The sequence below is a fragment of the Ictidomys tridecemlineatus genome, chromosome 6 (genome assembly GCF_052094955.1).
Source record: "Ictidomys tridecemlineatus isolate mIctTri1 chromosome 6, mIctTri1.hap1, whole genome shotgun sequence".
NCBI lineage: Eukaryota > Metazoa > Chordata > Mammalia > Rodentia > Sciuridae > Ictidomys > Ictidomys tridecemlineatus.
Genome location: NC_135482.1, coordinates 174,904,362 through 174,931,013, shown reverse-complemented (window position 1 = coordinate 174,931,013; position 26,652 = coordinate 174,904,362). Strand labels below are relative to the sequence as shown.

The 26,652-nt window shown below is 34.8% G+C and overlaps 1 protein-coding gene across 5 annotated transcripts in view; it reads right to left on the bottom strand.

Moving 5' to 3' along the window:
- Positions 1-26,652, bottom strand: part of Katnal1 (katanin catalytic subunit A1 like 1) — a 77,462-nt gene that overhangs the window by 50,491 nt on the left and 319 nt on the right. Inside the window, exons 1-4 of one of the 5 annotated variants that reach the window (XM_078016160.1) lie at positions 26,437-26,612; positions 14,238-14,307; positions 10,034-10,209; positions 8,202-8,362 (exon numbers count right to left, since the gene is read on the bottom strand). In XM_078016160.1, the coding sequence (XP_077872286.1) occupies positions 8,202-8,362; positions 10,034-10,195 (323 nt within the window). In that variant the 5' untranslated portion in view covers positions 10,196-10,209; positions 14,238-14,307; positions 26,437-26,612. The other 4 variants (XM_005317068.5, XM_040281630.2, XM_013360939.4 and 1 more) reach the window with 4 other exon arrangements.

The window sequence follows — 26,652 nt, the reverse complement described above, 5'->3', positions numbered from 1 at the left end:
GAACAGAGGAGTGACGAGTGAAAGGGTAAATATTTTAAACAGAGTGGTCAAGATAAGACTCTGGGTGAAATGTGAACAATAGCATGGGATGGGAGTGTGTAATGAAACCTACAAACCTTTCCTGACACATCCTATATGCCAGGCTGTTCTTTATACTTCACTTGCATTAAATCATTTAATTCTCACATTAACCCTGTGAGGTAACTGTCATAACTAATCCCAATTGACAGAGCAGGAAAGTGAGGAAGAGGCTGAAAGGCTCATCCTCACGGACACTAAGTGGCAGAGCTAGAATGACAGTCCTTATAGCTGGTTAATTATCAGGATCTGTGCAAAGGAAACAGCTTTCCTAGAACATGAGCTCCTGCAGGCAAAGCCCTTCTTCCCACCTGTCTCTTCATCCATGATGCCCCCATGTAAGAAATGCCAGGGGTGTTAGGCTGAACTGGACACAGAAAGAATTAAAAAAGAAGGAATTACAGAGGTCACATTCAGAAAAGGGGAAAGCAAATAATGTAATGCCACAGAAACCAAGAAGGAGAAGAGATGGTAAACATTAAATGTTACAAAGGTGAAAAGGAGTTAAGTTCTAAGAAAAGGCATTCCATTATTGATTTAGGAAGTTATTCAATATCTTCAAGTCAGTCCCTGTGCTGCAATAACTGAAGATCCACGATTTCTAGTAACTAAGGGGGAAAGGAAATAGATGTAGACTCTACAGTGTATAGCAATTTGCCAAAGGAACAAAAGGGGAAATGACAGTGGCTAAAGTGCAGCAAGGCAAAGATTTTTCCAAGAACAATGTAAAAATAATGTGTTATGGCTTCATTCTGACTTACCACTATCTTGTTCCCACTCCTTAGTTTATCTCTAATGATTACAATTTCTATCTTTCAGTTGCCTTTTCTGTAACATAAAAAAAAGATAAAAATACCAAGTTTTTAGGTACTCGTTGTAATAAATACTTAGAATTCCAAATCATAAATTTCAAATGAGTGACTATTGAGTTCTATAACGTAAGAAAAATGCTCCCTAGAGTGTACTTACATAAAAGAAATACTTTAAAAATTAAAAAAAAAAAAAGGCCAAATTGAATGTCCTTTCACCCTAGGACACTTCCAATTACAATTCAGACCCTGTTCCCTCTGTGCTCACCCTCAGATGGTCTTGTTTGCTTTTGCCTTCCTCAGTGAAATGATCACAAAAGAATTTGCACAAGCTGTCACCTCCATATCTGCCCACCGCTCTGCACCAACTGCCTGCCCTGCTGTGACTGAGCCAGCTGCTCTCGCACTCCCTCTACATGTGCACTAGATCCACCTCGTCTACTCAAAGACTGCTTCTGAATTTGTGCATTTTGCCCACGTATCCTCTATTTTCCCCTCTGTACCACAGCATATAAAAATTCTGTTATTCCTCTCCTCTCTAAATAATAAAACTTGACTCCTATCTTCCCCAACTACCACTCAATTTCTTTCTCTCTTCAGCAAGACTCACTAAAAGAATTTGTCTTCAGTTCCTCTCTTCCCACTCTCTAGACACCTCTGTTATTTTCTACCACTCTACCAAACTATGCTCTGAAGATGATCACCAGTGAGCTCCTGCTGCTAAATCCAATCCAATCTCTGTCCTTATCCTATTTGACCTACATGCAGCATTTGATAAAGTAACCTGAGACTTTAAACATTTAGTTTCTTCTAAAACATACAGTGTTAACAATATTGTCTATTGTTCAGGGTGGTTGTGAAAATTAAATAAGAAATAAGCCATGAAAGAGTTTATTAGCAGAATAAGAACAATTAATGTTAATTATTACTCTGGTTAGACAACCCTGTTACCTATATTCTACTCAAGTCAAAAACAGAGTCCATCCCATAATTTAGAATCAGAATTTTAGAATATGACTCCAGAATGTTAAGAAAATTACTACAACTTCAACCTACGAACAGTATTAGACAAATAACCTAATCCATCACATAAAGATTGACATTAGGGCTGGGGATGTGGCTCAGCGGTAGAGCACTTGCCTAGCGTGTGCAAAATCCTGGGTTCGATCCTCAGCACCACATAAAAATAAAGGTATTGTGTCCAACTACAACTAAAAGAAAAAAAAAGATTGACCTTAAAATTTCTACCTCAGCCTTAGTTGCTGTCGATTCCTAAATACTACCAATCCCAATCTCTCTCAAAGACTGGTTCTCATTTCTAATTCCTGTTCAACAGCTTGGTCTAAATTTAATTATCTCTTCCAATTTTTCTCCACTTCGTTATATCTTATTAATGACCAAATCCAGTCCATTCTACCTCAGCAATGGCTCTCAGCCATCTACAAGATAAAATGCTAAAAAGGGCAGAAACCATGTCTTTCTTCTTCCCACTATATGTGGACAGTATCTCCTGGCACAGTACTTATAAGACATCAAGCTTTCTAAGATGCTTATTTTCTCTTATCAGTTTCTCAAGGTCAAGGGCTATAGGCTTTTTATTTGCTGCACCTTCAGGGCCAAAGACAATGTCTAGTATATGATGATATTTATGAAATACATGTTGGATAGGTCAATGATACAGTAGTTTTCTTCCTAAGACTTCAAAAGAGTTTTACAAAGCAATCTCATTATGATATACACTTTACAAAGGGAAAAACAGTTCACAGAAAAGTGAATTTACAGGATGCCTCCAATAATTAAATTGACACAAAGACTTGCTCTCCAATCTTCTAATCCCAGGAAAATAACTAAGTCTGAACCTAGGTAAAATACTTGTACAGATGAGATGGTGGTTTGCTCTCTACCAGTACCTGACTTTGGGCTTAACTGATCTTTTCACTGCAGACTGGGTTTTTAAATGCCACAAGTTACTTAATCTATTTGGGTACCCAAAGAAACATAAGACAACAACTTTAATACCAAATCAGTAAGAACTGCCTCTTTGCTGAAATTCTCTAGAATAGCACTGATTTGTTTAAAAAAGAAAGAAAACAAATCAATCTTCTCATATGTAATGTACACAGAAACATATCATACTATAACTTCCCTGGGACTGATGATACATCAGAAGTCTACTTGACTTTTAGTCAAGTGATACAAAATAAGCCAAATGATTAATTTCAGCTTGTACACTATTCTCACTCCCACCTCTCCCAAAATATATAATTTTTTTAAAAAATTACCACATGGAAAAGTAAATTGTAACAGCCCTTATGGAGAATTCTATGAGGGCTCCTCAAAACATTAAAAATAAAACTACCATTGGGGCTGGGGATGTGGCTCAAGTGGTAGCGCGGTTGCCTGGCATGCGTGAGGCCCGGGTTCGATCCTCAGCACTACATACAAAGATTTTGTGTCCGCTGAAAACTAAAAATAAATATTAAAATTCTCTCTCTCTCATCTCTCTTAAAAAAATAAATAAATAAAACTACCATATAGCAATCCCACTTCTGAATATACCTTCAAAGAAACAATCTAAATATTTGTCAACAGGTGAATGAAATAGCATTCAGTTTTTAAAAATAAGGAAATCCTGATATTTGCAATAACATGGATGAATCTGGAGGACATGCTAAGGAAAAACTAAATAAGCTACAGAAAGACAAATCCTACTTGATTACTTATATATGGACTCTAAAATAGTCAAAACTCATAGAAACAGTAGAATGGTGGTTACCAGAAGCTGAAGGGAAAGGGAAATTTTGTGAGGCTATAACAGAATACCTGAGTTTGGATAATTCAGATTTATTTCTTATAGTTCTGAAAGCTGGGAAGTCTAAGATTAAGGGGCTCACATGTGACAAGAGCCTCCCTGCTTCATCATTTCATGGATGGAAAGTAAAAGGGCAAGACAGCACTAGAGAGCAAGGAGGGGCCTTCTATAACAAGCCCATTCCCAGGATAACAACATTTATTAGGCCAAGTCCTCATGACTTAATCACATCTTAAAGGTCCCATTTCTCAATGTTGTTGCACTGGGGATCAAGTTTCCAACACATGAGCTTTGAGGGCACATTCAAACTACAGCAAGAACGATGTTGGTCAAGAAGTGCAAAGTTTCAGTTGTACAAGGTAAGTTCTAGAGATCTAACACACAGCAAAGTAACTATCATTAACAATATTGTATCATATATTTGGAATTTACTAAGCTTGTAGACTTTAAGTGTTCTCACCACAAAAAGAAAAAGGTGATAAATATGCTAACTAGCTTAATTGTGGTGACTATTTCACAAAGTATACATATATCAAATCATTAAGTTGTACATCTTAACTATATACAATTTTTATTGTCAATTATATTTCAATAAAGCTGGAAAAAAGAATTACCTACCACATTTATTTTTATTTTTATACTGAACAAAGATAATTAATTGAATATATGCTATTTCAAATACTATTCCAAAAAAGAAAAGTCATAGCCTCATGTTTTAGGTCTCACTAGGACAGATCATTTCATTAAAGAGAATGTACTTAATAAACCTACATGCAAAATATCATGAAAATCAGTTCATTAATGCAATAAACTCTTAGGACATTAAGAACGATCTGGAGGCCTCCTCTCTTTTGGAGTTTAATTCTGATACTGCTATTACTTCCTTTCATGAACCTACTTTTACAGTTCCATTTCTTCAAATTTAAGGCAATGAATCTATTTTTAAAAATTGCAAGCACCAAGCAGCTGCTGGTGATTTAAAACACGATCATGATTAAATTCAGCAGACCCATGACACAGACACACAATGCAGCAAAACCACTTGTAAAAAACCATAGTATAATATAACCCTGGTATGCAGCCACAAGGAAGGAGGAGAAATTTTGTTAGAGGTCAATGAAGTAAAAAAAATAAAACCAAAAACAGGGGTACCACATTATTGGTTAAAGCCAAACACATAAGCTGCATACCTGAAATGCTTTGTGTAAAATTAAGGTGAAAGTAAATGATATTTTCCTATTCTCACAGTTACCAGGGCGGGGGAGTTTTAAACTTCATAGAGTAGAGTGGATACCAAGTTAAGATCTGGGTTCAAATTCTGACTCTACCATTTTCTTGTTCAGATGACTTTGGAAAAATAATAAACTTGATAAGCTTCAATTTTCTCAGCTGAAACTTGGGTTCACACTAATAAATTACCAATGATAATACAGGTTCACAAAATAACAATATCTACTTTATGGGATCACTGGAAGTTTAAATAAAATAATGCTTATAAAACATACAGTAAATGATCTATAACTATAAACTATCCTTTCCTGAAAATGATCACCAATTTCATGAGGCTTATACATTTAAAAATATCCTCTCTGCCAGAATTATTCAAAGTGTTTCAGAAAATTAAGTATTTATGTAAAATTTGCAGGAAGAAAATAAAATTACTTGAGGAATTTTATGAGTGAGGCTGTCATTTTTTAACTTTGTTGTTCTCTTATTATTTATCTGAAAAAAAATTATAGTTCTTTATTTCAGAATTGATCATTAATTTTATTTAACATTACATGCTAATTACTGTCTTAAACATTACAGTATTTTATTTAATTCCGTGAGATGGATATCCTCATTTTACACACAATGAAAGTTTAGAGAAGGTAAATATCTAAGGTTTTTATAAAGCAAGGAGGTGTCAGAAGTAGAACTCAAACTTGGATCACACAGACTTACGTGTCTTTTCCCTCTTTTCCCATAATTCACTCTCCCCAGGTAAAAAAAAAATTTATTATATATGTCTTACCTGACCTGAAGAAGAACAAAGTTTGTAAAAGGAGAGAAATATTATACAATTCTAACCTCCCATAACTTTAAACCTTACACTTAAATTTTAATATTTGCTTATTTTATCAGCCCTTGTTCACATTCTAAGCCACAAACCAGTATATTTTTTGTTAACATATGCTTTACATTTATGTCACTATAACATTGTTGACAAAATTGTTGCTTTGCTGTGTAAAGATTTTATTCATTAAGTTCGAAATATTATTATTACTCAATGTATTACACAAAGTACTAAACATAATCCAACTCTAGTAAAACCTCCTGGAGTTGTCAGATGTTTTCTTACTGTCACTGTTATATGTAAAAATGGGATCCCCCCCAAGCCCAGGTAACACAGTCTTAGATTTGCTTTTCTAATCCACAGAGGAAAAACATACATGCACATAAGCTTTTTAAAATTTGGAGAAAGGAGATTTGAAGAAATACATTCTGATCCATTCATCTTTCCTCGTGAAAAAGGATTAAGGCTGGGGGCTCAGTGGCAGAGCACTTGCCTCACACGAACAAGACACTGGGTTTGATCCTCAGTACCACATAAAAATAAACACATAAAATAAAGGCATGCTGTCCATCTACAACTACAAAAAAAAAAAGGATTAAAAACCAAGTACAAAAATAAATCAGATCTGAGTATGGGCAGGAAAGGAAAGACAAAGAACAGGATGCAATCATTCCAGTGTTGCTCTAATGAGGAGTTTCTGGGTTAGTATTCATCAATGGGAAACGTTATCCATAATTTTTTTATTCCGTTTAAGCCATGAATATCAGAGTTTTTATCTGTTGGCACTGTTTCTTTAAATGAATCATGGTACTCTAGCAATTCAGAACATGTATTCTTTTTTTTTTTAATATTTATTTTTTAGTTTTGGGCGAACACAACATCTTTGTTTGTATGTGGTGCTGAGGATTGAACCCGGGCCGCACACATGCCAGGCGAGCGTGCTACTGCTAGAGCCACATCCCCAGCCCGGAACATGTATTCTTATATTTAGATTTATCGTCAGCTTTTACTTTTAAACTAGAAATCAATTTCACAATTAAGGACTTCTAAGGGGAAAAAAGTTATTTTATTATACACACATGCAGAAATTGTTTCAAGTTCTGAAAGATCACAATGCCATTATTTTTTTTTCCAGTATTCACTTTGGAACTTCCAAGGTAACAATTCTCTAACCCCTGAGACAGTTTTTGCCATTTGAGGGATCAGAATCCCCATAATTCAAAACACCTGATGATTACATTGGAAGAAAAAAATCTACACTTGTCCTTAAAAAATAATCTTCATCTAGTGGTTTTACCATGGGAGTCACAAAATTATCTTTAACTCAGTGGAAAAAATCCTGAAAAAAATAAATTAACCACTTTTCACAGTCCCTTTGAATGTTTTTAGAAAACTTCCAGAGATCAGTGAAACAGATCATCATAGCTACTGACCAAAGGAAAATTTATTTTCTATGATGCAACAGTCTGGCCACAATACCACTTCACAATAAAGCCCACAGAAAGTCAAAAGGCGTAAACTAAGATTCTGGTCTAACCTAACATACAAGTCAGGGTATCTCAGGCCTCAGTTTCCTCACTTGTAAAATTAAAGGAGTTATTCATTCAATCTTGGTTGAATTCCTACCATATGCCAAATCCTGTGTTAGTAACAGAAATTTGTTACTTGGCTTTTGTTTTATGTAAATAAAACCATGATCATTGCCTTTGCAAAGTTCCTTAATCATGTGAAGAGGAAAATAAATGCAACATGATAACTACTCTGAACAAACTTTTATGCTGTGCAGACTAAAAGGACTGCAGAGGAAAGCAGTCAGTTGAGCAGAGACTTGAAGAATAAATATGAATTTCTGAGTTAGAGATGGGGATTATGGATATTCCTTAAAGAACGAACACACTGTGTCCAGACAAGAAAACAAAGAGTAAGAAAGAGATTTATATAGATCATACATAGACTGGTTTTCGGAGAAAACTGGTGGGAGATAAGCGCTTTATACAACACATTGAGAAATTTGACAGTAAAAGTCCTTCTACTCTAAGGACATGGAGATTGTCTGTGGGCCCAACAAGATGAATTCAATTCTCCACCATTTCATTTGAAGTAGTGAGTCTCTTTAAGCAACAACAAACAAAAAAAACTATCCAAGTTTCTAAATTTTGATGCTAATATTATGCAACCTAAAGAAACCTCTTTTAACTGACAAATTTTAGGACACCTGTTATTATTACCATTTTAGTAAAGTATTCCAAAAGCAAAATATATAACAAGGGATTTGTTTGTGCTTTTTATCAAATACAAACTTTAAAACAATAAGGTGTAAAAATTATAAGCAAATATTAAATTTATATTCCTCTAAAAATGCTATCTCATACTTTGTTCAAGTAAAGCTTCACTATGAATATCAATTATCTAAAAGTTCCTTAAGAGATATGAAGTCTAAATTTACCTGTGTTCTGCAGGAACAGGAGGCGGCCAAACAGCAGGATCTCTAAATGGTTCATCTTGACAAGACACAGGGAAATCTGGGGGCTTGTCAATTTTAAAACTTTCTAAAGTGCTGACAATACTTTTAACTTGTTCATATTCTTCCAACAATTCCTGCCGGACCTTAAAATAAAATTTAAAAAAAAAAGAAAGAAAGCCTTTATGCTAGAAAACTATCTAAAGTTTATGTAGATTGTAAATAATTAATTGCAAGTTTTTAAAATTGTCATTCAAGGTATGCAAAAATGAATCACTAGAAAATATCACAACAACCACTTTAAACAAAAACAAAACTATTCAGAGTAATATACACAGAAAGGCAGAGATTGATTTGAAAAAAATACCTTTTCATAAGGGAAGTAATTATTTATTTACCATAATGAAACTTTCTTTGTACTAGACTATGATGATCATTAATACAATTTAAAACAAGCAATGTAAATTAGTCACAAGTTAACCATTCCCCAAAATCTGTTATGCTAATCCTTTTAGTATATTTGTAAATAGAATCCAAAAACTTGTCAGCCAAAATTTTCAGAATTTCCTGAGCCCAATATCAGTATGATATGCCTGCCATGAGTTTCTGAAAGTGTGAAGCATTGTAATATTATAAATTACTCAAATCTGATTCTTTCAGCCTAAATTCTTTCGTTTATTTTAACTCAAGATTCCCCCTACATTTAAAAAATGTAACTGAGCACCTATTGTGGAAATTATTGTTTTCAAATTCTGAACCCACATTGATTTTCAAAATAAACAGTTAAAAATTAAAAATTATTATAAATTCATCTTAACAATTCTACTGTTTTTAACTAGAAAGCACATGTTACTGTAAAGCATAACATAAGACATTTTCCTTTGTCTTTAGTTTGAACAACATAATGAAAAGAATATATAAAGAAGTTACAGAACCAAAGAAAAATCTAATCTAGGTGAAATTCAACTGCTAACATATGCAATTACATAATATGCTATGCTAAGAGAAATGAAACTTCAGAACCTAATGGAAAGAAACAACAGAAATATCTGAACAGAAATGGCCACTAACACACACAAACCATTCTGCCTGGGGTAGTACAAAGAACAGAACTAAAATTTTCAGCCAAAGTTAAAGCAACCATGGTGTTCTCATTCAACATAATCCGGTAACACTTAAGTTTACCCTCGAAATTTCCCCTCAAAATTTAGCAGAACATTAATTTTTGACTAGTGGAAAAAAAATCATCAGACATACTTGAAAGGCATTAGCACATGAAATGGAAACTTCAAAGAAAGCTTGACTTTGTACTTTTAATTTTAAAAGGATTTTAAGTCTTAATAATAATTGGAAAACTTATAATTCAAGTTTTTATTATATAATCAAGTTGTATAGTCAAGAGACTGCAAATAATATTAATGTTTTTATTAGATTACTGATTCATTTGTATTTTTAAGAAGCCTTTCAAGAAAAAAAAAGTTTAACAAACTGTCAAAACTACTTGTAAAAATGAAAACAGAAAGGGCAAGTAGAAATACATTACTTCAAAAATGTGTAGTCGGGCAACACCCATGAAAACTGAAAAAGTTAAAAATAGATTAAATTAAAGTTAAATATCTTCAAAATATACCTCATAAAATACATCATCAAAAACAGATAAACTATTAACTAGATAAGACATCAGAAAGAGTACATTGAAATGTATTCAGACAAATAAGAACTACTTACAAAATCTCAAACTAATTTTCCAACTCTCATCTCTCAAATATAATAAACCACTGCACCCTAATTCATCAAATGCCTTAACGGGATCTTACCTGATGCCATTTGCCTTTGATGGCTGGGTCTCTGACTGACTGGCAATGTCTCTGAATCTGTTGTATCACCCCCTGGTAATACACCATTGATGAGTCGTAATTTCCAAGAAGTGCATATTCTCTTCCTTTCTTTGCATTGTCACAAATCTCAGCCAAATTCATCTTATTTCAGAGACCTAAACGTAAAATGTGATGACTTTTTAAATGTTTTTAGCACTGACTTTAAAACGTTTTTTAAGGAAATGGGAAGACACTGGGAAGTAATATTGACCAAAGTATATTTTGTACATGTGAATATATAATAAGAAATCCCAATACTATGTTATTATAATGTTCCAATAAAAATTTTTCAAAAGAATTTTTTTTATTTTATCATTCTTTAAAATATCTGCTTGAAACTACTTTGAAAGACAAAATAGTTATCTTTCATTCTTTGAGGTTACCTGAAATCATCTTATAATACTGAACAAAATTTCCAATTTGGGAAGTACAAAGGAGATAACAAAGAACACCCAAGGAAACAGGAGGGAAAGAACTTACACAGCTTTACACTATCGAATTATCTGAAGGCACATGAACTGGACACTAGTATTCCTTGCTCGTTTATAATCATCATAAACTACAATAATAGTAAAAACGACTTTGCTTTGCTTTATTCAATTTGTTCTTTACAACATAGAAATAAACATATGAATGTCACATATATATGAATATGTTACAGTTTCCACTGATGTCAGTTAAAACTACAGAAAATTGGTTTCCACTGAGACTTTTTGGATTCAAGAGGCAGCAAGTCACACATATAGAACACATCTGAAAAACAGTCTATGCTATCATGCATTTAATTAGCCCATACAACTTAAATCTAAACAAAAAACAATGAATTAACTGTGAACCCTTTCTGCATCTCAACTTGTAATCTCTTACAATCTTGTATTTCTCTATAGCTTTTGGCGGTCCAAATAACCATCATTAATCTTTCTTTTCTATAAGATAGTAGGAAGAATACCTTCTAAACCTCTGGTTTCCACCAAAGCCCTTGAGTCCAGTAATTCTGGCTTTTCTCCAGGCTTCCCAAAAGACTCCTAGAATCATCTATGGCTTCTATGAAAAAATACTTTCTTCCCCAATACCACAAGAATAGAAGTCCAAAGACACAGAAGATGATATCCTGGGCAAGAATCCAAATTGCACTTCTCTTATTTCCTGAAACAGTAAACCAATGAGTCTACCCAGTAGAGAACATCAAAATATTTCTCTATGGCTGACTTTGGTTTGGGTAACTTGACTTCTCCTGACTCTGAATATTTTATGTATTCTTAAAGGACTCAAAAAATTCTTCTGCAAAATTAAACATAACAAGTTCTAAGTGTTTCAACTGGCCAGTACATTCTTAAAAGCAGTTACTTGCTTTCTGTATTTTAAAACACTATTTGCCCCTTATTCAAGTATAAGTTCCTTGAAGGCAGTATTATTTTACTTGGGAATTATACTTGAGTAAACAACACACTACTTTTATGCAGTAATAAATTTCAATGTTCCAGTGGATTTAGCCACAGAACACAAGAAATCATGGAAAACCTCTTGTCCAACTTTAGAACATTAACACAACACACTAAGGTTTCATTATAGTGACTAAGCTGCAATTAATCAGTTCAGTGGAAACAAAGCAGCACCATATATTATTTTCTTCTAAAGTCACTGGGAGACAAAATTAATTAGCATTATTTCTGCTAATAAGTGCAAGTATACAACCATATAGGATTAAAAAAAAATCTTGATGTAAAGAAAGGGTCAGCAAACATTTTCTATAAAGGTCTAGACTGTAAATATTCAAGGTTTTGAGGACTCACAAGCAAAACAGAAGACATTATGTAAGTACTTAAATAAGAAAACAAAAATTGCCATATTTTCAAGGATGAAATTTGAAATATTATAATACTAATAACAGAGCACAACTTTATGTAGGACAGGTCTCCTAATAAGAAGCATAGAACTCTTTCTAGGGTTAATAATTCACTTAGAATTCAAAGTTAGTGTTTCCTAGCATTAAAATTACTCGCAAATGCTCCTGTGTTATTAGTGCTGATCTTTAATAAGATTTTACATATTTCATCTTGGAAAATATCTTTTTTCAAAAAGTACCACTTATGCACTGCCACATATTGATATCAAATCACAAGCATATGATTTCCATTCAGCATGTTCATTGTTTGGAAGGCATTTAAAGAATTTATTCTTCTCTTGGTATTTACCTTTTAGCGTATCAGTACACTGCAAATTAAGCATTTCCAATAAAGGTTAAGCAGAAAAATACCTCTACTACACACCCAAATGGATTTTGTAATAAGGAAATTTCCTTGCAATTCCATCAGAGTCTGAAAAATTCGGCTAAAACTAGCTTGAGCTCTGGTAAACATATCTACAATAACGCTGGGTGGGAATGGAGACCTCACTTCTTAGTTTTAAATTTTGACAGCATGGAAGATACACAAAACAGCTTGATATTACTTGTAATTCAAACATTAGTTAGCATTGAAATAACTTTACCATGGTATTAACTTCAATAAGCCTGTTCTGTCTTGTAATTTTAGGTTGAATTCATTAAGAAACATTATCAAGTCCACAGCAAACACTGATTTCTAAAGCCATTCAGTGTTCCATTATAGTAATTGACAGCAGTTCCTCTCATTCAGAAAAAAATTTAATCTCAGCCCTAAGCTTAAAAGTTCACAATAAACCTTATTGTTAAGCCACCAAAATGCTGGAGGTAAGTGAGAATACTCCCTTTCTAACAAAAATTCATGGAACTGACAATTAAGACAGACCACAAGAGTAAATGCTAAAACGGGTCGTTTATCACACAACAGACTCAAATATTCTCTATACAATACCTAAGAAATACACAAAAAATAACCTTAAACTTTAAATATCTTACATTTTGGCAATTTTTAAAATTTTCCACCTGAGCTTATTTCTGTTCTACCCAAATTTTTACCACCATCAGTTCTAACATATCTTAGCAGATTCCACTTGAGGTAAAATGGAATTAGTGTTTTAACCTTTTGAAAATATTAGTGTCTGTAAGACATTTTTCCACACACACATCCATTAAGACTAATTCTTCAATAACTTCAAACTCAGCATTGACTTCTTAAATAAACAACAACTGAGCAGTACTGGTAACATCTACCAACTCATCAAGAGCCAAGGAAAACCACTCAAAATCATTTGCCTTGTTTTTTAATTGATTAATGATGTCCCGAACTCTCGAGCAACTGTTCATGCCAAAAGGCTAATAGTTTTAAACAAGTTTATTTTCTCCAGACACAATTCTGTGCCTGCTGCAATCCAATATAATCTAGTTAATCCATCATTGGTAAATTACTTCCTTACTTGATTAACAAATGAGCCACTTGGAAATTCACTCTGGGTGCTGCCATCTCATTTTCATTTTTAAATTTTGTGATGAAATTCTATTGGAATAAGATATTCCTTTTTAAGTTTCTACATTTCCTAACCAAGACTTTTTCTCATGAGTTGAGATTACTATGACGAGTGCTTCATCTAGTAATGTCAGTCTATGCTGTATTTCTTTAGCATAGCTACAGCGTAGCTGCGTAATAACACAATGCTTTGTCATCTAATTCAATAATCCACACTCCACTGTGTCTTAAAAGCATAACATTCCAAGTTTATTTTTTCATCATTTCTTGTTTTGACATTATAGGTGTATAGACTGATAAAACATAAGAGCATACAATATGGCACTTGAAACACTGATTACAGTGCACCAAAAAGTAGTGAAAGCACTGAGAATGTCACATCTCTGACACAATTACTCAACTCTGCCACTCCAGTACAAAAGCAGCCACAGACAATACCTAAGTAACTCAATATGGCTGCATTGCAATAAAACTTTACTTAATAGACACTGAACTCTGAATTCATTTATTTTCTACATCACAAAATATTCTTTTTGATTTTTTAAGCCATTTTTAAAAATGCAAAAGTCATTCCTAGTTCATGGGCCATTCAAACAGCATGCTGGGTTTGGCCCATGGACTCAGTTTGCTAATTATTATCTATAGTTTCTACATTTATAATCTCATGTGGGAAGGAAATTAAATCTAAGAGAAGAAATCAATGAAATAAAAACAGAAAAACAGGGCTGGGGATGTGGCTCAAGCGGTAGCGCGCTCACCTGGTATGCGTGCAACCTGGGCTCGAACCTCAGCACCACATACCAACAAAGATGTTGTGTCCTCCGAGAACTGAAAAATAAATATTAAAAATTCTCTCTCTCTCTCTCTCTCTCTCCTCTCTCACTCTCTCTTTAAAAAAAAAATTAAATAAATAAATAAATAAAAACAGAAAAACAACAGAAAACACTAATGTGATTAAAAGTAAGTTTTTCAGGGGCTGGGGATGTGGCTCAAGCGGTAGCGCGTTCGCCTAGCGTGCGTGTGGCCCGGGTTCGATCCTTAGCACCACGTACAAAGATGTTGTGTCCACCAATAACTAAAAAAAATAAATAAATATTTAAAAATTCTCTCTCTCACTCTCTCTTTAAAAAAAAAAAAAAAGTAAGTTTTTCAGAAAGATCAGTAAAATGAAAAGCCTCTAGTAAGGCTGGCCAGGAAATAGGAAAAAAAAAAACAAAACACTACCAATATCAGATGAAAGAAGGTTATCACTATAATTAGAGATACTAAAAAGCAAAAGATAGCTTAATGAAACACAAATTCTTTGATAGTCAAAACATACCAACATACCAAAACTTACTTGAAAGGAGTTAACTTATATAAATCTACTTGTCCTATATCAATGAATAAATTGAATTTGTAATTTAATTCCTCCTCCCCCAAAATATATTCCAGATCCAAATAGCTCTACTAGTGAATTCTACAAAGTACTTAAGGAAAAAAATAAACAAATTATAAACAAATACTCCCAGAAAATAACACTTTTGACTCATGAGAATGTGTGGTGGATAGGTTGGAACTCAGGGACACTACACCACTCCAGCCCTTTTTATTTTTTCTTTTGAGAATTGGTTTCACTAATTTGCCCAGGCTGGCCTCAAACTTGTGATCCTCCTGCCTCAGCCTCCAGAGTAGCTAGAATTGCATTCATGTACCACTGCACCAGTCTTAACATATCTTCAAGCCAGCATTATCCTGACACCAAAATCAAAAACATTATAAGAAAACTGCAAACCAATATCCTCATGAACATAGACACAAAAAAATCTTTAAATTTTAATCAATCCAGTAATATATAAAAAGGATAATGACCCAATGGGATTTATTCTAAAAATACAAGATGGTTTATATTTTAATATCAGTCAAATAATATTATGAAAACATAAACAAAACATTACATGATCATCAGCAGATGCAGAATTTGATAAAACTCAACACAATTCATAAACATGCTTATTAGCAAACTAAGAATATAAGAGAATGTCCTCAACCTAGTAAAAGACATCTATGAAATACAGCTAGCCTTGTATTTATTGTGAAAGACTAAATGCTGTCAACCTAAGATCAAGAAGAAGGCCAGAATCCTTGCTTTCACTCTTCTATGCAACATCAGAACCAGAGGTTTTAACCAATGTAATAGATAATAATAAATAAATAAAAAGCATACAGATCAGAAAAGAGTAAAATCACTTTTATTCACAGACAACATGATTGCTAGTGGAGAAAATCCTAAGGAATCTAAAAATAATTCCAGTAAATGAATTGACCTTGAAAATTCAAGGTCAATGTTCAAACAACTGTATTTGTATCTACTAACAAAAACTGCAAACCAGAATCAAAACAGTGAAAACACTCCAAAGTACTAAATACTCAGAGATGAGCTTAGCAAAATATGTGTAAGATCTGTAAAAGAAAAATTACCAAAAACCAAGAGAAATTAAAGATAGCCTAAATTAATGGATGTGTGTGTACAAGTTGCTACGAATTGAAACACTCAAAAGGGTATAATGTCAATTACCCTGAAAGCAACCCATAAAAATCGATGCAATTCCAATCCAAATTCCCCAGCAGTCTTTTTCATTAAAAAAAAAGAAAAAAAAAAAGCTGATTCTAAAATTTACATGGAAATAAAAATAACAAAAAAAAATACAGTAGGCAAAACAGTTTTGAAAGACAAGAGTAATGTAGGAGGACTTATACCATCTGATTTCAAAATATGCCATAAAACTACCATAATCAAGACAGTGAGTGACTGACACAAACACATAGATCAATGAAACAAATTAGATTCTATATACTTCCAACCTAATTAATTTTTGAGAAAGATGTCAAAGTGATTCAATGAAGGAAGGACAATTTTTTCCAACAAAAAGATGCTTAAACAACTGGATTTCCAGATTTAAAAAAAAAAAAAAAGTATGAACCTCAACCTTCACTTCACATCATTTACAAAAATGAACTAAAAATTGATTATTGACCTAAATGTAAAGAGTCAAAATTATAAAACTTCTAGTTACAGAGAAGAAAGGAAAAGAAAATTGGGGGGGGGGCAGATCTTATGGAAATCAAAGGGAGATAACTAGAGGAAAGAGACCAAGGGGTGGGAGGAAGTGCTGAGGAGTGATACTGGCCAAATGACATGGCTATATTGTGTACTATATGTATAAATACCAACAAATCCCATCAGTATGTACAACTATAACAAACCAACAAAAATTGTGAGGAGGAAAACTATAAAGCTTCCAGAAGTCAACCTACCTCCTAGGTTTTTGATTTGTATGTTTTTTGTTTTTGCCCCATGTCTCCAAGCCCAAATTCCCACAGGAAACAGGGCCAGGTTAACATCCAATATGCAGTAGGCTGAATTACAGGAAAGGAACCCTAAGTTTACAAAACCTGAATCTATGATAGAGAACAGTATGCATGTCTACCCTCTACACCAAAGGGAAATACTGTATCTTCCAAGGCTGAAGGCGAATCTGAGCTTTGCTCTGAGGAGAGTCCCTTTATCCAACCTACAAAGCTATTGGACTGGCACCTCCCTTCATTCTGGAAAGCCCCTCTGCCACTTCCATTTTTCCTTTTTTATGTATCATGTCTTTTTTTTGCTTGGTTTTTTCCTTACTTTTATGAAGCACATTTCTACAGATGGGAGATAAAGGTTTTTTTTGACTGTGTGAAAATTAACTATCCCAGTATTCATTATAAACTCCTACAAAGTATACTGTAATTTTGCTTTTAACCATACTTTTGAAATTTAGAATTTAAAAAAAAAAAAACCCTTTAATATAAACTAGAAGAGTTTCTAGGGCTTTTTACAGGTTAAATTAAATCTTAAATATTAGCAATCTCTAATATTTGATAACACTTCTTATTTTGAGTTTACCATGTATTCAAAACATGAATTCCACATCTTACAATATCTACTGTTGACATGATCCAGTAATGTTGCCCTATATGGAAGGATCCAAGTACTACTTTTAAGGAGAGTTCTATTTCAGATTGAAAAGAGCTTAGTTCAAGTTCATATTCAGACCAAGAAGAAGGCACACTGCTTTACTTGGTCCCAGAAAATTAATTATGTGTCACGCTTTCATGACACAGATATAAACATAACACACAAAGTCATGGTTTCAACCTCTCTCTTCAGCTCCATCTCCAACCGCTCCCTTCTCTTTGTGAACTACCATCCTCCACAAGGTGCACACACAAGCTTTCTCTCCATACATATTTGAATTAGTTCCTTACAAGACCCACATAACTAAAAAATTAAAAGGTGGCTTGTATCTAGAATATAAGCCCACTTGGGATGTCATTAATTTAATTCTTATTTAATTAAATAATAATATTTTCTTTCCCAACTAATTTTATGAGAGCAAGATCTAATTCAGTTATAATACATAGGAGGCAAAGAAAAAAATTCTGCTTTAAATTATTTTCATTCTCACACATATATTTCTCATATTGCTCCTTTTCCTTTTATGAACTATAAACACCTGAAAGTAGATACTTATTTTAGAAACAGTCTCAACTATAGTAATGTGAAGTAAATAACACTAGTTATTAAGTGTATCAAAAAAATCAAGTTTGATTTTCAGCATTTTATACAATACTGAATTCCACTAATGTGTCTAGGTTTCACATATTTAAAATAAAATGTTTCCACAAATCACCAAAGTCCAATTTATTTCATGCAAAGTCCAGTTTATTTTATGCAATTAAGAAAACACATAACCACAACTTCTCAAATTAATGCATCTTGAAGTTACGTTTCAGTAGCAATAAACTAACATACTATGTGAGTACTTATTTTAAATACTTACCTTTGAACATCCCAATACCTCCCCCTTCTTTATGTTGGGAAATACTCTCAAGGACCATAGCTTGCTCTGAATATAGCTTAATCACAAACCCAGAGATAAAAGAATGCCAATAGCAATGAAGCCTTTTCATTTATTCCCTTACCTGAACTCACAGCTTAAATACTTCATAAACAGAAACAGCTGGCCATGGAACAAAAAAAATCTAGAGCTTAAATATTTCTCAGAAGTAACCACAGTAATTTCTGCCCATGTACTAAATTCATTGGCATCTTTAACACATTACAAAAGGTAGAAAATGTGTTTCCTCTGACACTTTGACTCAAGATCACAACTTAAGACCTGGGGTTCTGACTCAGTGGTAGAATGTTCACCTAGCATGAGGCATGGGTTCGATCTTCAGTACCACATAAAAATAAAGATATTGTGTCTACCTAAAGCTATAAAATAAATATTTTTTTAAAAAGATCTCAACTGTAAATTTTATCTTAAATGCATAAACAACTTTCAAATATGAAAATTATAGTAACAGTTATTGTATACTTGCTCCACAGCAGGCAATGATAAAAATGGCTTTCTAGCTATGATCTCATTTAACCCTCACTACACTATAAAACAAAAACAGTTACCCTTCCATTTAATAAAGGAGGCAGCTGAGGCTCATAGATCCTGAATTTGAATCAAGATGTGACTAAGTGAGAGCCTTCCTGGCTCTTTATACTCTACTACCTCAAGTTCCTCCAAAATACATCAGTTCCTTTAAAGTTATACAGCTAAAAAAAATAAAGGGCTTATTAGTAGAGATTTTAGAAATAAGCTATGTTTCCTATATAATTAAAAGTTATTTCCTTCTTAGTCTCAGTTTTTTGAATGATATAAAACTTTTAAAACCATCTGCTTCATATTACTTTATCCCATAGTTTTTAAGCAATCAATATATTGTCATATTTATTTGCTCATCCATTCATCATTCAATCTACACCACTGAGTAAGCACCTAAGTCATTATGCAATTACCTATGTATTTGTGAAAAACTATGTAAGGACATGTGGAGTTTACTAACATAATTCCTGACTTCAAAAAATATATAATAATTCTGTATTAGTCAGCTTTTCATAACTGTCACAAATATCTGAGAAAAACAACTTAAAGGAGGAATGTTTTCCTTGGCTCAGTCAGTCTATGGTCAGCTGGTTTCAAGGAAGAAACATCACTGTGGAAGGACATGACAAGGAAAAGTGCTCACTGTGGGAGGCCAATCTTACAGGTGACTGAGTTATACTCCCCGGCTGTGTGCTGAGGCGCTCAGTCACAGAAATGGGTGTGTCTTCCTACAGCCCCATGGGTGAAGCTATGTTCACCTATTCCTTTGTAATATAACCCATTGCCCTGTTTAGGATAGAATCATCCATGGAAGTGCCTTGTGTGTGTCCCCTCCTCTTACTGTGCCCTTGGGGGTGGCCTACCCAGGTGTCAGTCAACCTGCTGACAGTGGACATCATGAAGACAGACTCAGCCCCCTGAAACCTGACCCCTTGCCTCATTTGAATAGCTTCTCCTCAATAAAAGGGGTCAGCGCGCGCGTGTGTGTGTGTGTGTGTGTGTGTGTGTGTGTGTGTTCTCTCTCTCTCTCTCTCTCTCTCTCTCTGCAGACCCTTAAGGTCAGAGGAGCCGTCACAGCGACCCCAAAGAAAAAGGTATTTGTATCTCTTGTGTGGTTATTTCGTGAAGCCCAGTTAGCCCAGTTTAACTAGAGTGACCCCTGAGCCTTTTAGTCTCGAGAACAGAAACCCGGCAGCTCACCTCGTGGCAGGTGGAAACAGAGAGAGACAAGAAGGAAGGGGCCCCAACAAGAAACACCAGGGCATGCCCAATCACCAAACTTGCCCGATCACCTGTGTTTCCATAACCTTCCACTACTCCATTCAGCTATCAATGGATTAATCCACTGATGAGATCAGAATTCTCATGATCCAATCATCTTCCAAAGCCCATCTCTGTACATTGCTACACTGGGGACCACACTTTCAACACATGAGCCTTTGGGAGACATTCCAGGCCTAAACCATAATAAATACAAAGGAAATATTATAACAACAACTATATTCATTATCAGAAAATATGTGTCAAATACTGCTTTCATCTATATTCTCCCTTAGGTAGGAAAGAAAATAAAACAGAACTTACTGATTCCCTTTCTCATTCATTTCCTCTTCCTACATCTTAGTCATCAAGAAAAATAGAAAGAATAGGAAAACATGGGACAGAAAAAAATACTGAAATATAAAGACACTCATGGGAACAGAGGGATAAATAAGAATAAAGGAACATACTGAAATACAGCAAATGAAGTTATATTATTTGACCCTACTGAAAACTGTGAAAAGAAATAAAATATATTAAGTGATGAAAGCTATGAAAGAAATAAAATAAACTGTTTTGGGGAGACTATCTCCTTTAAAAACACAAGCATACACCACAACTAAATTATTTATTGAGCATTGACTAGACCAAGGATCCTTTGAGAAAAGAGTCAAAGCTTATTTGTGTATTGCTAGAGGTTAGTACCATGTTCAATATACAGACAAGTGTTTCTTAACATGCAAGGCATATTTACTTGACAAATGTCCATAAAATTATAGTAAGAATTCTAAAATACCTTGGAACATAAATACAACTAGTGTTTAGTAACCAAACATAAAATTATAAAACACAAAAACAATACCTAGACAGAATTAAAAACTATTAAAGTGTTAACTAAAAAATACCATAAAAATACTTATAAAGAATGAAAATTTCAAACTAAAGCCCATTTTTCAATAGGCTGCTTAATAGGAGCTTTAATGATTACTAATGGACAGAAACAAAGCTAGAAAGGACTTCAAAGGTCATCTGTTCCCCTTCCCTACTTTCAGTTAGCACCACCATCAAACCAGTCCTAGCAAAAGAAACATACTTAAAAAAGACAGCCAGTGGGTATTTACCCCACCTTGGAAAAGGACTCCATTTTTAACCACTCTCACAATGCCTTGAATTTATTTGGCAAATGTCTATTACAGTTAATGAAAGGAAAGCAAGGAACTAGAGACAGAGACCAGGCAGAGAGTTTATTTGTCAAGATGACAAATAAAGGCCATCTCTCCAAAAACAGATAGAGGCAAAACAGGCTTGGGGTTCAGGACTCTTAAGGGGCAGGAGAAGGAATTAGAGCGAGGGGGAGGGGGTGTCGGGTCTTAATGCAGTTAAGGGTAGAGTTGGTAAGAGGGAGTGGAGAGCCTTTCTCCAGAATGCCCTTGGGGAGGAAATAGAAATTTTTCTTAAAATGGTGGCTATCGCTTAAGATGGCCAACCAGATGCTAAGCAAGGACCTTACAATTAGTTTATTAGGCATTCTATGACATACATTCCCTAGTTCTACCATTTATAAGTATAGCTATCACTGGAGAGAAAAGTGTTTAATATTGCTGAGTGCATTAAAATATGCACATTTTTATTCAAAAACTGATGCTCAAATATCAGTGAAATTAGAATATACCTTAGACTAGAAATGAGTTATAGGCAGAGAATCAAAGAATTTTAGAGCTATTGAGATTTCATACCATCCAGTAGAACTTCCTGTTTTTTTGAAGACAAAAATACATTACTGTTAAGGCATTTAAGAAAGCTTCATTTTGGGGAGAAAAAAAAAGTTTATTTATAAAATCAAATCATTATTTTATAAAGTAACTACTAGTGGATATACCTGCTTAACATAAAATGTAAAATCATAGAACATGCCCTTTTTCTCAGACAGAACAGAGTTGCTACACTGTTAGTGATGGGAGGAAAGATGGGGAAGAGAAAGACATTGTTATGGAGTAGCTTATGGTTTATCTCCATTAAACTGTTTAATCTTTCCAAAAAAAAAAAAAGTATTAACACCCTTTATGAGATAGAACTAGACAACAAATCTGTTTAACATCTTCCACTGCCTCACATTCAGTAAATAATACTTAGGGAAACATTCTTCATATAAAAAACATCATTGTAAATATTGAGAAAATAAAGTATTGAACAAAAGGTAAATAAGAACATTTCTAACTTTACTGTTAAATTTATGAAAAACAGACAATAATTATTAGCTAAATGGACAAATCTCCCCCCCCCCGGGGAGGGGGGGAGGACCCAGGATTGAACTGAGAGGTGCTTTGCCACTGAGCTAAATCCCATCTTTTTTATATTTTGAGACAGGGTCTTGATAAGTTACTTGCTCAGGGCCTTTCTAAATTGCTGAGAGTAGCCTCAAACTTGCAGTACTCCTTCCTTAAGCTACTGCATTGCTGAGATTATGCCACCATGCCTAGCATACAATTTATAGTGGTTAAAAATGGATCCAAATGCCAGTTCTTTGCCTGCATTCTCTTCTCTCCAGCTACACATTAGGTTACTAGTTTCCCCAATATTTTAAGCTCTTCACTAGTAAAACAAACAAAATTTAAGGAGAAAAATCATAGGACGGCATGTTTTACGTCATCATACACTACCAATTTCTAACTTCAGCTCAGGGAAACAATTCTTGCTTGTACCAACTCAGTTCATCTTCCACAGTGGCTATTCCAATCTCCATTGTTCTCCTGAAACCTTAATCTCTTCCCACATCAGCTGACCTTTATTGCTATCCACCTCTTAGAGACCATAGCTTTCAACTTTCATCTACCATCCAATGTACAAATACAAAATCCATTCTCACTTTACCTTTCTCAGTGCACTTCCTTTAACAACTCTAGCACACTGCCAAGGAATACAGCTCCCGCTTAAATGATAATTGTTAAAGGTAATGAATTAATCCAAGACCAATTCACACTGCTCATGCCATCTCTCCCTAAATTGTCAGGGACCTCTACCAGCTCTTTCCTCCTCCTTCATCTTCAAACATTTCCTCTTTTTGGCTCTTTCCCTGTTAGCTTATAAATCCTCCCTGCCACCAAAAGAAAAACAAGCCCAGGAACCATTTTTAGCTACTATCTCCTTCTCCTCATAGCCAAGTGACTGGAAATTTTGTATTAAGGAAGAATTGTCACATTGGATAAAGATATAAGACTTTAAAAAAAAATCTTGAACTTTTTTTAATATTTTTTTTTTAGTTGTAGTTGGACACAATACCTTTATTTTATTTATTTTAATGTGGTGCTGAGGATCAAACCCAGGGCCTCGCATGTGCCTAGGCAAGCACTCTACCACTAAGCCACAACTCCAGCCAGAATCTTGAACTTTTGAAGAGACATATTTAAATATTATGGATAAAAAGAAAAGCTGAGGGCTGGGATTGTGGCTCAGTGATAGGTGCGGGTTTGATTCTTAGCACCGCATGTAAATAAACAGAATAAAGTCCATTGACACCATAAAAAAAATTAAAAAAAAAAAGATAAACTTGAGTTTAACTTCAAAATAACCCAGTTGGAGGGAAGGCTTACAGATGAAATAAAACAGGCTAAGCCAGGTTTAACATTTTTAAAGAAGAAATGCTTACTGATCTTCACAACTTTTTAAATGATTTCTATCCACTAATTCTCTTGGCACTTCCCAGTGCTTACCGGCTCTCTGCATCCCTCTGCTTCCTCCCTTCCTTCCTCCCCTGGGTTGTTTGCTGAGCTTTCTTCCAGTTTCTCCTCTCCTGCCTCCTAACTTCTTCAGTCCCATCTGTGCACTCTTCTCCACTTCTTCTCCAACATGACCCCCTCCTCCAAACACACACACACACACCCACTTTAAATGATGTGCTTTCAGAGAGTTCCATATTCAAACTCCTTGCTTTTTTTAATTTCTTCTCCTTCCTTCTCAGTGAGTTGATCATTCTCTTCTGCAATACTTGAATGACTTTATCTGTATGCAATCCTCCATATCCAGCACTGATCTCTCTCAACTCCTGACCCAAAAGCATCTCCACCCAAATGTCTCACAGGAACCTGAGCAAACATTCAAAACTGAACTTATTTTTATCTTTCATCTCAACAAAAACCTGTTCCTCCTCATTTCAATCAAAAGTTTCAGTATTCTCAGTCACTCTAGCCAGAAACCCAGGCATCGTATGACTTAGGGTTCCAAATCATTCTAGCTCCCAACATTCAAAGCCTTAAGTCATATCAAATTTACTTCTTATATTTTATTTCTCAAAGTCATCTTTCTGTAACTCCAACTGCTTAGTTCAGGCTCTTTTCGTTTCTCTACTGGACCTTTTTAATTTTCTACAATTGGTTTCCCTACCACCACTCTAACCTTTCCTCTAAGTCCATTCTCCACACTGCAGCTGAAGTTATTTTTCTAATACAAACCCAATAAACTGCTACTTTGCTGGAAATTCTTCAATGGTTGCCCCATGTTAAGAAAAGTTCTAAACTCTGATCATGGTACCAAGTATTTTAAGATCTGACTTCCCTAATACACTGCAAGGATTCTAGGATCCAGTCATATAGAATTACTGAAGGCTCCCCAAATGCGAAATGCTCACTCCTAAATCTATCCTTTGTTCATATTATGCCATTTGCTTACAATGACATTCCTCATCCTCTCTCTCCAATGAAACTTATCCAACTTTCTTAACACAAGACAAGTCACTTAATGCCAAAGACCTCCCCTGACCTCATTAGACAGAGTCATGATCTTTCTACTAATTAGGGGATTGAATGCCATCAGTGGTTGAGATTATGACGTATATCATGAGTTAGACCCACTTGGGCTCACTTTATCAAATAAGACTTTAGGCAAAATCTCTAAGCCCATTTCCTCATCTCTAAATAACAGTAGTTAACTACTTCACTCATTTGTTATGAGGAATACATAAGGACTACCTGCAAATAACCCTGCACAGATCTTCTCACACAGACTCAGTTTAACAAAAGTTAATGTTAACTTAACACTAATAAATTCCCACTGAATTTATTAGTGTTAAATTAATAGCAACTTGCATCTACCACATTACTGAGATTACATAAGTGTTCATGCCTGACACTGGCAATCTACTATTTATCTCTTCATTCTCGCCACTTGACATAATATATGGCAAATAGGTTATTGACAAACTGAGTGAACAGAACAAAATACTTCAAATCCCTATACCATGTAAGGTCCTTTTTTCCCCTAGTAGTCTTATGTTTGAAACCTACTTCTGCCTCCAAGTACATAAAATTGCTCCTTTAAGAGAAATTTACAGAGGTGAGCATTTTAATTGAAAGAAAAAAAAATTGTAGTGTTCCTAATCTTATGTTTCTTGAAACTTAAAAAAAAATACACACAAAAATAAACTCACAATACTAACAACAATTTCCCAACTCACTCCATAAAATACCAATATCTAGGTTATCTACCTTTTGAAATTTTTTAAAACAGTCAAGGTAGGTTTCTTAAATCTGTCAGCTTCCTTACCACCAGTCCTTGAGTCTTGTAACTAAGATGTATTCTGCAGCATTTAAAAAAAAAATGGCATTTTTCATTTTAAAAACATGCTCCTTAGGAATTCTGAAAAACACTGCAACAGTCAAAGAAAACAATTACTACTCCCCCCTACTTTGAAAGAAAAAAAAAGGCAGTGCTTTAAATGTTACTAGTAATTTAAAACTAAACTAGTCTTCAAAATATGTGTAGGCAGGGTTCAAACTAGTGGGGAAGGGGGCCAGGGAGGACTCATTTCACAACCTTGAACCTCTACAGATAAAATGCAGAATTGCAAAACGGTAAAACACCAGATACTCCATATGTCAGCAATGTTGTCTTTTATCCACGTTCACACTCATCATTTAAACATAATTGCCCTTTGAGAAATAGAGGGGTTTAAAATAAGTATGGTTAAATACCTACAAATAAACGTATCTGGAAAAGGAGAAAAGTCTGTTAAATTTCGGTCTCTCTGGTCTCACGCCAAATTCGTGCCATACATACGGTTCAGAACCGAGAGACAGCAACCTGGGAGGGTCAGAGGCTCGAGAGGCGCGGAAGGCCCGAGGCCCTGCAGCTGGGGCGGCTGCTCCTCCCGGAGCCTAGGCAGGGCGGTGGCCCGATGGGGTGGGGCTGGGCGCTGCAGCCCGGGCGGGCCAAACCACAGGGCGGGAAGCCCACGTCTCACCTCCACTTCCCTCTCCCAGCGCATAGAGCCCAGTTCCGCGACCACCCAAGAGCCCCCTCAAGACAAAGAGACAAAGATTCGCCCTGTCCAGGTCCGCACTAAGTTAATCTGTCTTCCCTAGCGGTCGGGGCCGCCGGGCTTTGTAGTTCGCCGGGCAAAATCGACCCTCCACCGCCTTGAGCCCGGCGAGCCACCGAACTACAATCCCCACGATGC